The following is a 12246-nucleotide window of genomic DNA, read 5'->3' on the forward strand; positions in this document are numbered from 1 at the left end:
GGGGTAGCTCAGGGTGCAGGGAGAGGGTCGCTAGGGGCTGTGTGTGGACGGGGGTAGCTCAGGGTGAAGGGAGGGGGTCGCTAGGGGCTGTGTGTCAGGAAGGCTCCCCCAGGGCTCTGCCGGCCACGGAGTGGGGTCCCCGTGCCTGGGCGGCTCTTACCAGCTGTGTGAGCTGAGCAGCAGCTGGGGAGGGCGGTGGCTGCCTGCTCCATGACACCAGCCAAAGCAGCAGCTGCCCACACTGCGGGACTCCGGCTTCCTGCCTCCGACCTGGCCAGGGGGTGGGACTGCCCCGCTCTGGCACTGCAGTGTGGGGGGAGGCAACCAGTGCTCATGGGGCGCCAGAGCTCGGGGATTTCAGCCCAGTGGGGTCCTGCAGCCCCCCTGAAAGGGCTCGTGGTCCTGCAGGGGGCTGAGAACTGCAGGTCTAGACTTCCCCCCTGCTGGTGAGGCGGGAAGGTGGTGCCTCCCCTGAGAGCTCCCCATAGCTCTGAGTGCTGCTGCTCCCTACACACTTGTTACACACCTCCCAGCTCCAGGGTGTGCTCTGCTGCTGCCACCTCCCAGCCAGCCCCTCCCCTCCTGCTGCACCCTGGGAACAAACTGTGCCCCTGCTCCCCACTCCCAGCCAGCTGGGCGCAGCTGCTCCACTCCTCCCTTGGCCGAGCACATGCCACCTTGCCTCTGCATGGGAGTGCCAGCTTGCTGCTTGCACGCTTCCCACTCCTCTGCACAGAGGAAACTGCTCCTGCCCCAGCAAACCATCCGCTGGCTTACGCCTGAGGGAAGGCGGTGCCAAAAAATTAAAAATTACGTGCACAATATTTTAAAATTCTGCAAATGTTGTTTGTCAATAAATAAATGTGGCTCCAGCGTGGCACTGGGGAGCCCAGACTGCTGGCTGCATGGAGGTGGGAGATCACCCTGAAGCCCTCACCTCCCCCGGTACAGGGACTTGGCAGTGAGGCTGCCCCTGACCCTGTGCAAGGGCTGGGCCTGCCCCAGAAACACCCTGGGGCCCTGCCACTCCGAGCCAGGTGCACCAGGTGTGGGTGGGCAGGCTCAGCCCAGCAGGATCCAAGTGTGGGGTGAGAGGTTTCTGTGTGGGGCAATCTGCATTCTGGCAGCTCAGTGGGGATCTGGGTGCACAGGGCGGGTGCAGGAGCAATGGGACTCTGCAGGGGATCCAGAAGGTGGCTGGGGCTCAGTGGGGCTTGATGGGGTGGGTGGGGGTGCAGCTGGTTGGGGCTCAGTGGGGTGGGGGTCTGGGTGTGTGGGGCTTGTCAGAGTGAGGGTTCAATGGGCCTGCTTAAAAGAGGAGCCCCAGCTGCTGCTGAGAGGACACTGCATGCAGGGCCCCCACTTCCCCCTGCGATTCCCCTCCCCCTGCTCTATTCCACCCCCTTCCTTCCCTACTGTACTGCCTCTTCCCCCCAGCAGGCACTCGCTGGTGCACAGAAAACAGGAAGGCTCCCAGCACACAGAAGGGGAACCCGACTGGCAGTAGGACCCAGGTGGCGTTCAGCTGCAGATTCAGCAGAGCCTAGAGGCAGCCTCCTTCAGCTGGGCAGCTCTGCACTTGCAGAAATATGGGGGGGGGGGGGGAACAGACAGTATCATGTAACCCTGGGCCTTGCCTCTGGTTTGGGGGGGGGGCAATCTCCCCTGAAACTGCACCCATGTCCACCCCCATTTTCTGCAGGGAAGCACAGGAATTCTGCGGGGCGGCAGCGTTTTCTGCAGGCGCACAGTCATGCAGAAAGTGCTAACGCCCCAAGTCACCTTTCTTCCCAGGGCTGCACTGCCCGAGGCTGCTGCTTATAGGCACAGTTGCACTCCCACAGCATCATGGCCCCATTTACTGGCACTTGTTACACACCCATCCGGAGTTTGGCTGGATGTGGCTTGAAGTGGAATGGATTCCCACCTGGCGCTGAGGCCGTTCTGAAATGAACACTTACATTTGCAAAACAAAGACTTTATTAGACATTACTTCCACTCCAAGCCCCTAGATCAGAATGCCAGCGTGGGCCAGGGTCAGAAAGCGCTGCAGCTCCCTAGCGTGACTGCCAGACCGTTTGAGTCCAAATGCTCAGCTCTCCTTTGTGATGCTACTTTTCAGTTCTGTGGCTCTGCTCAGATTCCCAGCTTCCTTCTTCAGGACATTGAGCAGCGTCTGGGAACTCTCCAGGATCTGGGAGGACAGGAAACAAGTTACTTCGTTTTATGGAAACTGAGCCTCTCTCTTAGCCTGAGCCAGATTTTGAACAAGCTGCCAAGGGAGTGAGTGAGTCTCCAGCACTCTGAGCCTTTAACTCAAGCCTGGGTGTCTCTTCCTAAGATACATGCTCTAGGTCAGACCCACGTTCCAGGCTCAAGGCAGGAACCACTGGATGAACGTTCTCTGGCTGTGTTATGCAGGAGGTCAGACTAGATGGTCACAAAGGTCCCTTCTGGCCTTAGCATCTAGCAATATTAACAAAGGCAATTTGTTTAAATACAGTTAAAAATGTAACTGGCAAACACTGTCGTTTATAGATGTTAAGGCCAGAAGTGACCCCTGATCATCCAATCTGACTTGCAGCATAACCCAGAGAGTCCTGCATCAAATCAGTAACTTGGAGTTGAACTCAAATGTATTTGTTAGACATCCAATTTTAGACTCCAGTGGCTACTGAAGTATTTCATATGAACAGGAGCAGCTTCAACAGGAAAGCCAGAGCCCCACTGTGGCTAGGGCACTCTTCTGGGACATGGGCGATCCAACTTCAAGTTCCTAGTCTGATTCAGGCAGCATGGAGATTTAACCCAGTTCCCACCACAGACTGTGAGCGCTCTAACCACAGAGCTAGTGGGCAGAGAGCACTTCCTCCTCCTTGGTTTTTCCTGAGGAAGGACTGACTTCTCCTTATTCATAGGCTGACCTAGTTTAAAAAAAAATCATGCATAAAAATGTTATGTTTCCATTGTGATGAAATTTCTAAACATTTATTCCTCATTTTAATAATGCACTTTTCTGAGCACAAACAAAACTCTGATTTTCCCCTCCCCCCCACTGTAACTGTCTTGATTTCAATATGTAACTGAGTTTTGAGGCTGTCTCACCGCAAGCCGTGGCCCTGTGACTGCTGGACAGTTCTGAAGAGCCTGGGCCATGCCCTCCCTGGTCCAAAGTTTAATTTCTGTGCAAACTGATGCGACTTGTCATTTCCATTTTGCAAGAGCTCCTTGAATAAGAAACTGGATTTGACTGGCTACAGATTACAAACATCTCTGATCACCACAAGCACCATATCCCCGTGACTGGTAGCCTGAGGGGTCATTACAGCTGAACTACTGCTATCAAGCAGCTCCGATATATTTAGCCATTTTCCTGTTCGCAAATTGCCTGAGAAGCAGCTAGATTTTCTGTAGATCTTTATTACTTATTTGATTTATGATAGTGTCCAGAACTGCAGCCAAGGGTCACGGCCCTATTGTGCTAGGTACTGTACAGACAAATCACCAAGCAGACCGTCCCTGTCCCAGACAGCCCACAACGCACGGGACTGACAGGATGCAACAGGGGCTCACTGGTAGTTATTTTAAAAACCATTACGTGTAACAAAACATCAGCTGCGTTTGCAGAAAATGGCCTTTTTTGTTGTTTGGTCATAAAGAAAATGCTCAGTAGACTTAGGAGTGATGTGGAGCATCAGTTTGCACACAAATGAAGCTTTGGGCGAAGGTGGGGCATGGCCCAGACTCCTCAGAACTGTCCAACAGTCACGGGGCTGGCAGAGATCTGCCAAGTATTTTGTCACCGACGTCCTCAAATATCAGTTACTTACTGAAATTCAGAGCCAATTACACCGTGTGGATGGGAGTTTTACCAGTGTCTCACCAAAGTGTATTCTTAAAATAGGAATCACTATTGTTCCAGAATTCACTCTCTTGGGACAATGTTTATCAACATTTCCATTTTCATGCATGAATTTTTCCAAGCTCCAGCCTTTGAGGAAGGGGCTGGGAGAGGACAGCCAGCTTCAGCCTGGGATTTGACAATGACACAAAAGGAGACAGCGAGGCGATGAGGCTAAGATAGCGGAAAGTCATACCAGCCAGTGGAGACCAGAGGAGGCGGCCCTGGTGCTCACCAGGGTGAGACAGACTGTGCTCTAGAGGTCTGGTTAATCAGACAGAGCTCAGGACATGCAAGGCTGGGGCAGAAACACTTTTCATTATGCTCAGGAGCCAAATACCATGCCCAGTTTGCTTTATATATAGAAATTAGATGCCAATTAATAGCTAAAGCAACTAATGATACAGCCCCATTCAGGGCTTACCTGACAGCCATGCAGAGACACTCGGCCCCCCACCAATGCCCGTGGCTAAGGAGAGGGCTGGGATTCCTACTGGAACCCTCCCATGACCGACTCCACTCGTCACCTCTAATAAGTGCCTGTTCCTGCTCTAGCAGGTGGAAGGCAGAAGTAGCCCTCTTTTTCCACTCCTGGCTGCTCTCTGGGGGAGGGAAGCAGCAATCTTCCTTCTCTGCCCTTGCTATACGCCTGCTGTGACTCTACCCCTTTACCCCTCTCTGGTTTTGGATGCCCTCTGTGTGAATAGCAGTGTTCCAGCTTTCTCATTGGCCCCGATTATTCACATTTCCGCTACTCCCCAGAGGGTGAGAAACCTTAGCCACGAAACTAACCAGAACCTCGTAATTTTCATCCTGCTGCCGCCTTGGGAGCTGGAGCAGAGGCACTGGAGCGATCTGTAGGCACACGCCAGCAGCCAGCCCTGGCATGGGAGCTAGCTTAAAGCATATTGGTGAAGAACTCTTTTTAAAATGGAAGCTGAACTTCCTCAGCAGTAGACGGCACAGTTATTCCTTATCAGGGTTATTCCGGTCTGGTCGGAGCTGGAGGCCACCGGGAAGGGGCCCCATTGTGCTAGGCTCCAGACATACGTCGAGTAAGACAGTCCCTGCCGTGAAGAGCAGTAGGGAAAGGGACAGAATACACAAGCACAACAAGTGATGTGATGGCAGCAAATAGCTCCTTAGTTCCCCCAGGTTTTTGGTTTGGTTTTGTTGTTCTAAACCTTTAAGTGTTATGAGGGGGAATAACTAAAAGGGAAAGACAAGGGCGGCGGGGAGGAAGAAGTCACTCAGTCATAGTGCAAGGAATCCAATGTGGGACTTCCATGACATCATCACCCAGGTGCCTTCTTGAACCTGTCCTGCAGCTGCCAGGTTTCACTCTCTAGCTGGCTCCTCCCTGCAGTCTCTCTCACAGGGGGAGGCTGCATGGGTACTAGTGCCCTGGGGAGGAGTCTGGAAAGGTCTGGATCCAGAAGGTGCGGGAGGAGAGCAGTGGCCCAGGCTAAGCCCTATTTTACCTTCCTCTGCCTGTCCCCCCCCCATTGCAGAACTATCTGCTTCAGCTGCTCTCTGCAGGCACTGCCCCTTGACCCCAGCCCACACACTTGAAAAGAAAAAGGGCCTCACTCACCCTTGCTGAGTAGGTTTTTCAAGCCTGATCTTTTACAATGTTTGAGTATCTATGACAGTAGCAGAGTGCTGGTAATTGACACACCCAAAGCTTCATTCACCTTGGAGTGAAAGCTGCTGGTGTTCAGCCCAGCCCTGTGCGCCTCTCACCCTTCCAGAATGAGAGACTTCTGTTCCCAAAACTCAAACACCAAACACCACAGCAGCAGGAAAGGCAGTTCAGGTGACACTTCCCACACAACACAACCACAGAGCCTTAACTCTGCCTTGAGGTGTTCCTTAGGGAGATCACAGCACCTTACCCCTCCCTAAGCTTTTGCCTTGTGTGAGACAGCAGCAAGCACACCCTGAAGCCATGAGGCTGTCCTAAGTATAAGGAGGGTTCAAAGCACTGTATGAGTAAGAGTCCTTATCTGGAGCGGTGCTGGGCCAGGAGACAATTGCAGGTTTTGCTAGGAATGGACAAGGCACTGTGGGCCATGCATAGAATGCCAGTGGGTGAAGGCGGTAGACAGGGATAATACCCTGTACCCTAGGGGGCTGTGCACAGGGATTGGACCCAGGAGTCTGCACGTTCAATTCTCCTCTTCCATGGCGTGCTGTTGCTATTTCTGTTCCCTTCAAAACCTTTATTACTGGCCAAAGCCCCATCTCTCTTCCCTGAGGCAGACAGAGGTTACTTAACAGTAACTGTTGATCCTCAAGAGTTGCCCTTGTGCATTCACACTCATGGGATGGCACTCCCAGGTGCAAGCTATGGAACCCTCCTCTAACTGGTATATAACGAAGAGGACAGGTCACCTGGCACAGGTCTGGACTGTTTGGTAAGTGGGGCACAAGCAAACAGTATGCGTTTTAATACAGCTAAATGTAAATGTATATATCTAGGAACAAAGCATGTCAGCCATACTTACAAGATGGGGAACTCTATCCTGGGAAGCAGTGACTCTGAAAAAGATTTGGGGGTTGTGGTGGATAATCAGCTGAACATCCTAGTGCGATGCAGTGGCCAAAAGGGCTAATGCGATCCTTGGATGCACGAAGAGGGGAATCTCAAATAGGAGCAGAGAGGTTATTTTACCTCTGGATTTGGCACTGGTGCGACTGCTGCTGGAATCCTGTGTCCAGTTCTGGTGCCCACAATTCAAGAAGGATGTTGATACATTGGAGAGGGGTCAGAGAAGAGCCAGGAGATGATTAAAGGATTGGGAAACCTGCCTTAGAGTGATGAACTCAAGGTGTTGAATTTATTTAGCTTAAGAAAGAGAAAGTTAAGGAGTGACTTGATTACGGCCTTTAAGTACCTACATGGGGTACAAATAATTGATGACAGGCTCTTCCATCTAGCAGAGAAAGGTCTAAGATGATCCAATGCCTGGAAGTTGAAACTAGACAAATTCAGACTGGAAACAAAGTATAATTTTTTTTACAATGAGAGTAATTAACCACCAGAACAATTTCCCAAGGGTTGTGGTGGATTCTCCATCACTGACAATTTATAAATCAAGACAATGTTTTTCTAAAAGCTCTGCTGTAGGGATGACTGGGGCAGGTCTCTGGCCTGTGTTATACAGGAGGTCAAATGAGATGATCACAATGATCTCTTCTGGCCTTGGAATCTCTGAAAGGTCCTCTGTCAGCCTGGTAAATTGTTCCAAAGGTTAATGACCCTCACTGTAAAAAAGGTATGCCATATTCCCAGTCTGATGTTAGCTGCTGAAGCTAGATGAATTCAGACTGGTCAGGCTGTCCACATGTGATGTGGTGTTGTGCTGATTTTTGTTTACATCACATGGAGGGGTCTCCGATATTCCAGACCCAGCACTTGAGTGCTGAGGCCATGGCTGGAATTGATGGCTTAGCCCCCCTTGCTGCAAGTTTCAGTGCAGAGGAAGGTTGTTCCCAGTGGTACACAGAACTCTGACCATCCAGAGGTTCAACAACCATCAGGGCCTCTCCCATGAGGTGTGCCAGAGCCAGCAGTCCTGGTGGGGAGGTAAAAGCCGTAAGGGTGGCACACTGGGCCAGGGAATGAGTTTTACAAGACAGAAATTAAGCACTGGACACAGGCATCCAACTTGGGAGATCCGCAGGCACAATGCACATCTGTTATAACACTGCACAGAGTTGCTGGCTCCTTTAAGGGGAGTCTGAACCCAGGCTACCCCTGAGGAGCGGACAGTTAATTGAATAAAGAACACCTGTGCCTCATAGCTCACACTCTCTTGGACTTTGTGGAGTTCTTAAGGGCCCTGAGAGAAGAGCAACTGAGGCAGGGAATGCCTGCAGTGCCAACCCTAGGTCAGGAGAGGGTGCTACATGGTAGGCATGCCCTGTGACAAACACCTTTTGGGGGTCCAGCCCAGATATAGTCCTAATGATGGGGCAAGACTGGAGGCTCGAACATTAAAAAGTTGGGGAAATACCCCTTTTCGGAGACACTATAAAAACCATACTATTTACCTAAGATCCAAACTAAAGTTACATGTCCGTACACTTTTGGCAAACTAAGCCTGATGGGGTTAGGAGAGCAACAGCCATGGCAGAGGGTTGCTTCTACTCTCTGTGGTGATGGTGAAGGAGTGGAAGCAGCTAGGGGTACATTCCCTGGGAGGTGGGATACGGCTTTCAGGAGGGTTCCACCTGCTCATCACTGGGGAATGCCATCCCATAGTGGGAACGCATAAGGCTCTCAAAGAAAGAAATCTGAGGTTGCACAAGGGCACTTCAGGTGGAGCTGGAAACATAACCCCAACCTCAAACCCCCAAGTCTCACCCAATCTGCCTTCTGAAATGAACACACCAAGCCGCCTTATCCGGTCTGTTGCTGTTATTCTAACCAACAGGCCACACTGCCCTTCCAGAACCAGGAGAGCGCAGGAATCCCAGTTCCCCCTGTTCAATGCTGACCAGCAAACCACCCGCAACGCAGTCAAGTGGCAGAGGGCAGTGGTATGGGTCTGAAGGTCCCATGTTCAAACTGTGCAGTGCCTGATTTTTGCAAAATTGTGATTTGTTTTTCTGGCAGCGGTCACCCTCTTTTGGGAGAGTTGTGGAGCGGCCTTAGCTGGACCGTTTCCCAAGGTGGGAAGTGCCATGCCCAGACGGAAGGCCCTGGTGTGTGGCAGTAAACGTAACTTACTTGCGTAGAGCTGTTTGTAGGCGACAGCGGGAGTTTGGCCAAGGAATGATTTGAACCTAGTTCTGGTTCAGCCACAGCACAAAGCCCGGCTTTCCCCTGGTTCTCGACTACAGTTTCGGGCTCGATGTAGACGTGAGGCCTGACTAAGGGCAGAGAGCGGCCCTGCCGCTGTGCTTTCGCAGTCACACCCAAGCCCCCAGAGCGCAAGGGGCTGCCCTGGAGAAAGCCAATGCCCAGGCTCCAGAGGCCAGATACCTTCGTGTAGGCAGCCTCGGTCTCGGCAATGGTTTTCTCAAACTCGTTGCGGGTGGCCATCTTGCGAGCCAGGCTCTCGTTGACGCGGGCCAGCTTCTCCGTCAGGAGCCGGATGTCGTTCTGCAGCTTGTTCTTCTCCTCCTCCTCCTGCTGGATCTGCTGGCTCAGCTCCTCCCGCTTGGCGCACAGCTCCTCGATACCTGGGGCAGGAGGCGAGTCAGGCCCCGGGCAGCACGCGGCCTAGCCCGCGAGCACGCGCCGGGGCGCGGCAGGGCCTCCTGGGGCACCGTCTGCATGGAGGGGCTGGGCCAGGCAACCTAGAGCCCTTCACCTTCTCCCCCCGCAGTGCACGGGGACGGGGCCCACCCTGCAGGCACGGGCCGGGGGCACCCGGACCCCCTCCCCCCCAGGCCTTGCTAGGAGGCCTGGCCCGGGCCCGCCACTCGATGTCCCTTGTAAGCGCTGGGTGCCCCACACGGCCCGCCCCGGCCGCTGCCCCGTCGCCCCCGGGCCGCGCCCCGCTCACACTTGACCAGCTCGTTGTTGTAGCTCTGCAGCGCCGCCCCCTGCTGAGTCATCGCGCCCCGGCTCCGGCCCCGGCTCCCCGGCCTCCGCCCCGCCCCAACCGCCTGCCTCGCTCCGGCTCCGCCTCCAGCGCCCGCCCCGGCCCCGCCCCGCGGCTCCCCGGCCTCCGCCCCGCCTCCAGCGCCCGCCCCGCTCCGGCCCAGGCCCCGCCCCGCCTCAGAGCCTCCTGGCGCGCGGGGCCGGATGGAGGCGGCGGGGCCCGGCCCGGAGCTCTCGGCGGCCTGGCACGCGCTGAGCACCGGCCTGGTGCCGCCCGCCGCCCTGGGGCTGGTGAGTGAGAGCGGCAGGGCCGGCGTCGCGTCCCCCCAACCGGGCCCCCGCCCAACTGGGCCCCGGCGGCCCCCCGCCAGGCTCCCTGCCCCCCCCGCCGGCCCCCCGCCATCTTCCCCAGGCCTCCTGTGCCCCCCGGCCCCGCCAGGCATGTCCATGCCGCCTCCTCCGAGCTCCCTGAACGAGCCGCCCCAGCCCCCTGCTCTGTGTGACTCGGTGGTGCTGCCTGGACCTCGCCAAACCCCCCGGTGCAGGTTGTGAGCGGGGCCTGGATGATCCCAGTGAAGGGTCCGTCAGAGGCTGTTCGGGGGCTAAGCTCCTGGGGGCAGGGAGGGTCACCGGGGCTGTACAGCACCTGGCACAGTGGGGCACTAGCTGTTTAGCTTCTTGGTGCTATTACAGTAGAAATGTGTATTGTTAATAGCTGAACAAACCACTTCAGAAACTAGGAAATCCGGAGTTAAGAGGCCCAAATATCCAGTATTTGACAGGTTCGGTAACTAGACGGTCTTAACGCCGCTGTCCTAGGCACAGCCACCTCCTTGTGACGTTGCTCCTTTCCGGGACAGTATCAGAAATACAGACCCCTGGTTTTCTCATGTGTGTCCCATCTTTGTTTCTAGGGTTTGTTACTGTACTGGCCTTGCCTCTTCTCAGCAATGCTGTAATTTCATGATCTGGGAGGTTTGCACATGGACACATGGCTAGCTCATGGCTAATTGGCAACACATGGGATCGTAGAGCCCCACCCTGGGAGCTCCTGAGCATCCTCAGCTCCTTGCAGAATGGGGGGGGGGGGGATGTCCATTTTCACCATGCTGTTTACGTGTTTGTTATAGATGAGTAAGGTATCCTGACTTTCTTTTTTTAATAGGGCATCACTTGGACAGCAGAGTTAAGGTAGTGCCTTTGGACCTCTTATAAGCGCAGACTTAACTCTGAATTTCCTGGGTCTCTAAATTTTGTTTATATCCAGTTGTTCTTGAAAAGTGACAAACCAGAGAAATGGATGTCTGCCTGCATTCTAACAACATTTTTTTGTGGGAATTTCCTTAGTTTGTGTTCCTGCAAAGTCAAAGATGGTCACAAGAGGATGTCCACAGGCCTTGGGATCTCCACAGTAGTTCAGAGAGTGCCCCTATTTTTAGAATCTTCTAATTTGGGAACCAATTCACTTTGCATTGTCTAGAAAAAATCATCTTGTTTCTAAATCTAATCTGCCAGTTCTGAGGCTGGTCTGAGTATTTCTGCTGGTTTTAGAGGGGATATATAACAGAAACTTACATGAGCCATTATTAATGCTGAATGGCTGCCGTTGTGGCTTCCTGCTCTTAAACAGATAAATAGGCCAGTCAGCTTATGGCTTCCATGACAGCTGCCAGCAAGGGGAGCAGTTGATGCTAATTGCAGTGTTCACGCTTGTGATGTGGGCACCTTCCCATCAGGAGCAAGACTCAGACCCCAGCCTCTCCAAAGAGGGAACACCAAACAGCAGTTGGTTGGTAACCTACAGTCACCCTGACACACATGTGACCCAACTCCCTACTGGTGACAGGCTGCATTCATATCCTGCTCACTGTTCTCTGAAGTGGTCTCTCTTCTGATTTGCAAAGTCCAGCGTTAGTAATTTTTTGGTGCCCATGCTTGTATTTAACTTGATGTCTCTCTTTAGGCAGCACCCAGATCCAGTTCAGTGGAGCTGCTGAAGGACAGCGATTTGCGGGCTGCTGTGGAAGTGCTGCAACGCTATGACTTGCACTCTGTCCTAGAAGAATGGTTCACTGAAGTTTTACAGACAGACCTTCAGGCAAATATAGCTCCTGAGTTCTGGAATTGTATTGGCCAGTATGAAAACACGGCCGAAGAACCACAGTGCTCCTTGCTTCTCCTGGATGCGTTTTGTCTGCTCAAGTGCCGCCTAGACCCTTATCTAAACAGCTTGGACCTTCTGGAAAAATGGACCAAAATGGGCTTGCTCCTTGGAACAGGCTCCCAGATGCTGCGAGAGAAAGTCTACACCATGTTCAAAGCCATCCTCTTCTTCACCACCACAAAGACTTTCCAGGAGATGATCCAGCAGTTCTACAGCCGCACCTTCAAGATTTACATGCGGCAGTGGAAGAAGGGTGAAGACAGAATGAACGCGTGCGAGAGCAGCATGAGTGAAAATGAACAAGAGAGTGATATGGAGGATGGAGGAGGAGACGGCCTGCAGTGCATGGGCTGCAGCAGTAAGAAAGAGCAGTGCTGGTGTCCCACAGCCATGGAGCAGTTTCAGCAGCTCAATGAAATCCTGTGCGTATCTTAGAGGGAGGGGTCTGTTAGACAGAATGAACACACAACCCGGATAGGAGCCCATCAGCAGGCTACATAGATTTTTAAGGCCAGAAAAGACCTTTATGATCAAGTCTTCTCTGGACAGCACAGACCAGAAAATCTCACTCAGTGGTGCTTGCATCAAGCCCATGATCTGTGGTTGAGCATATTATTAGACAAACAG

At 53.3% G+C, this 12246-nt stretch overlaps 2 protein-coding genes across 3 annotated transcripts in view; one reads left to right on the forward strand and one right to left on the reverse strand.

Moving 5' to 3' along the window:
- Window positions 1-12246, forward strand: part of ANAPC2 (anaphase promoting complex subunit 2) — a 38192-nt gene that overhangs the window by 3637 nt on the left and 22309 nt on the right. Inside the window, exons 1-2 of one of the 2 annotated variants that reach the window (XM_024217429.2) lie at window positions 9610-9746; window positions 11419-12041. In XM_024217429.2, coding sequence (XP_024073197.2) covers window positions 9660-9746; window positions 11419-12041 — 710 coding nt within the window. In that variant the 5' untranslated portion in view covers window positions 9610-9659. Of the gene's footprint in view, window positions 1-9609; window positions 9747-11418; window positions 12042-12246 lie in introns of those variants that run through there. The other variant, XM_024217430.2, reaches the window with a different exon arrangement.
- On the reverse strand, window positions 1963-9488 carry SSNA1 (SS nuclear autoantigen 1). The gene is made up of 3 exons (XM_024217431.3): window positions 9418-9488; window positions 8892-9091; window positions 1963-2194 (listed from the first exon to the last, which is right to left on the reverse strand). The coding sequence occupies exons 1-3, from the start codon at window positions 9467-9469 to the stop codon at window positions 2093-2095; spliced, it is 354 nt and encodes a 117-aa protein (XP_024073199.2). The 5' UTR covers window positions 9470-9488; the 3' UTR covers window positions 1963-2092.

Source organism: Terrapene carolina, unplaced genomic scaffold (assembly GCF_002925995.2).
Source record: "Terrapene carolina triunguis isolate 2854851 unplaced genomic scaffold, T_m_triunguis-2.0 Scaffold449, whole genome shotgun sequence".
Taxonomy (NCBI): Eukaryota; Metazoa; Chordata; order Testudines; family Emydidae; genus Terrapene; species Terrapene triunguis.

Coding starts and splice junctions, on each gene's coding strand:
- SSNA1 (XM_024217431.3), bottom strand. CDS start 9,469: ATGACTCAGCAGGGGGCGGCGCTGCAGAGCTACAACAACGAGCTGGTC. Junction 9,092..9,417: donor CAACAACGAGCTGGTCAAGT/GTGAGCGGGGCG, acceptor CTCCTGCCCCAG/GTATCGAGGAGCTGTGCGCC. Junction 2,195..8,891: donor CCGAGGCTGCCTACACGAAG/GTATCTGGCCTC, acceptor CTGTCCTCCCAG/ATCCTGGAGAGTTCCCAGAC.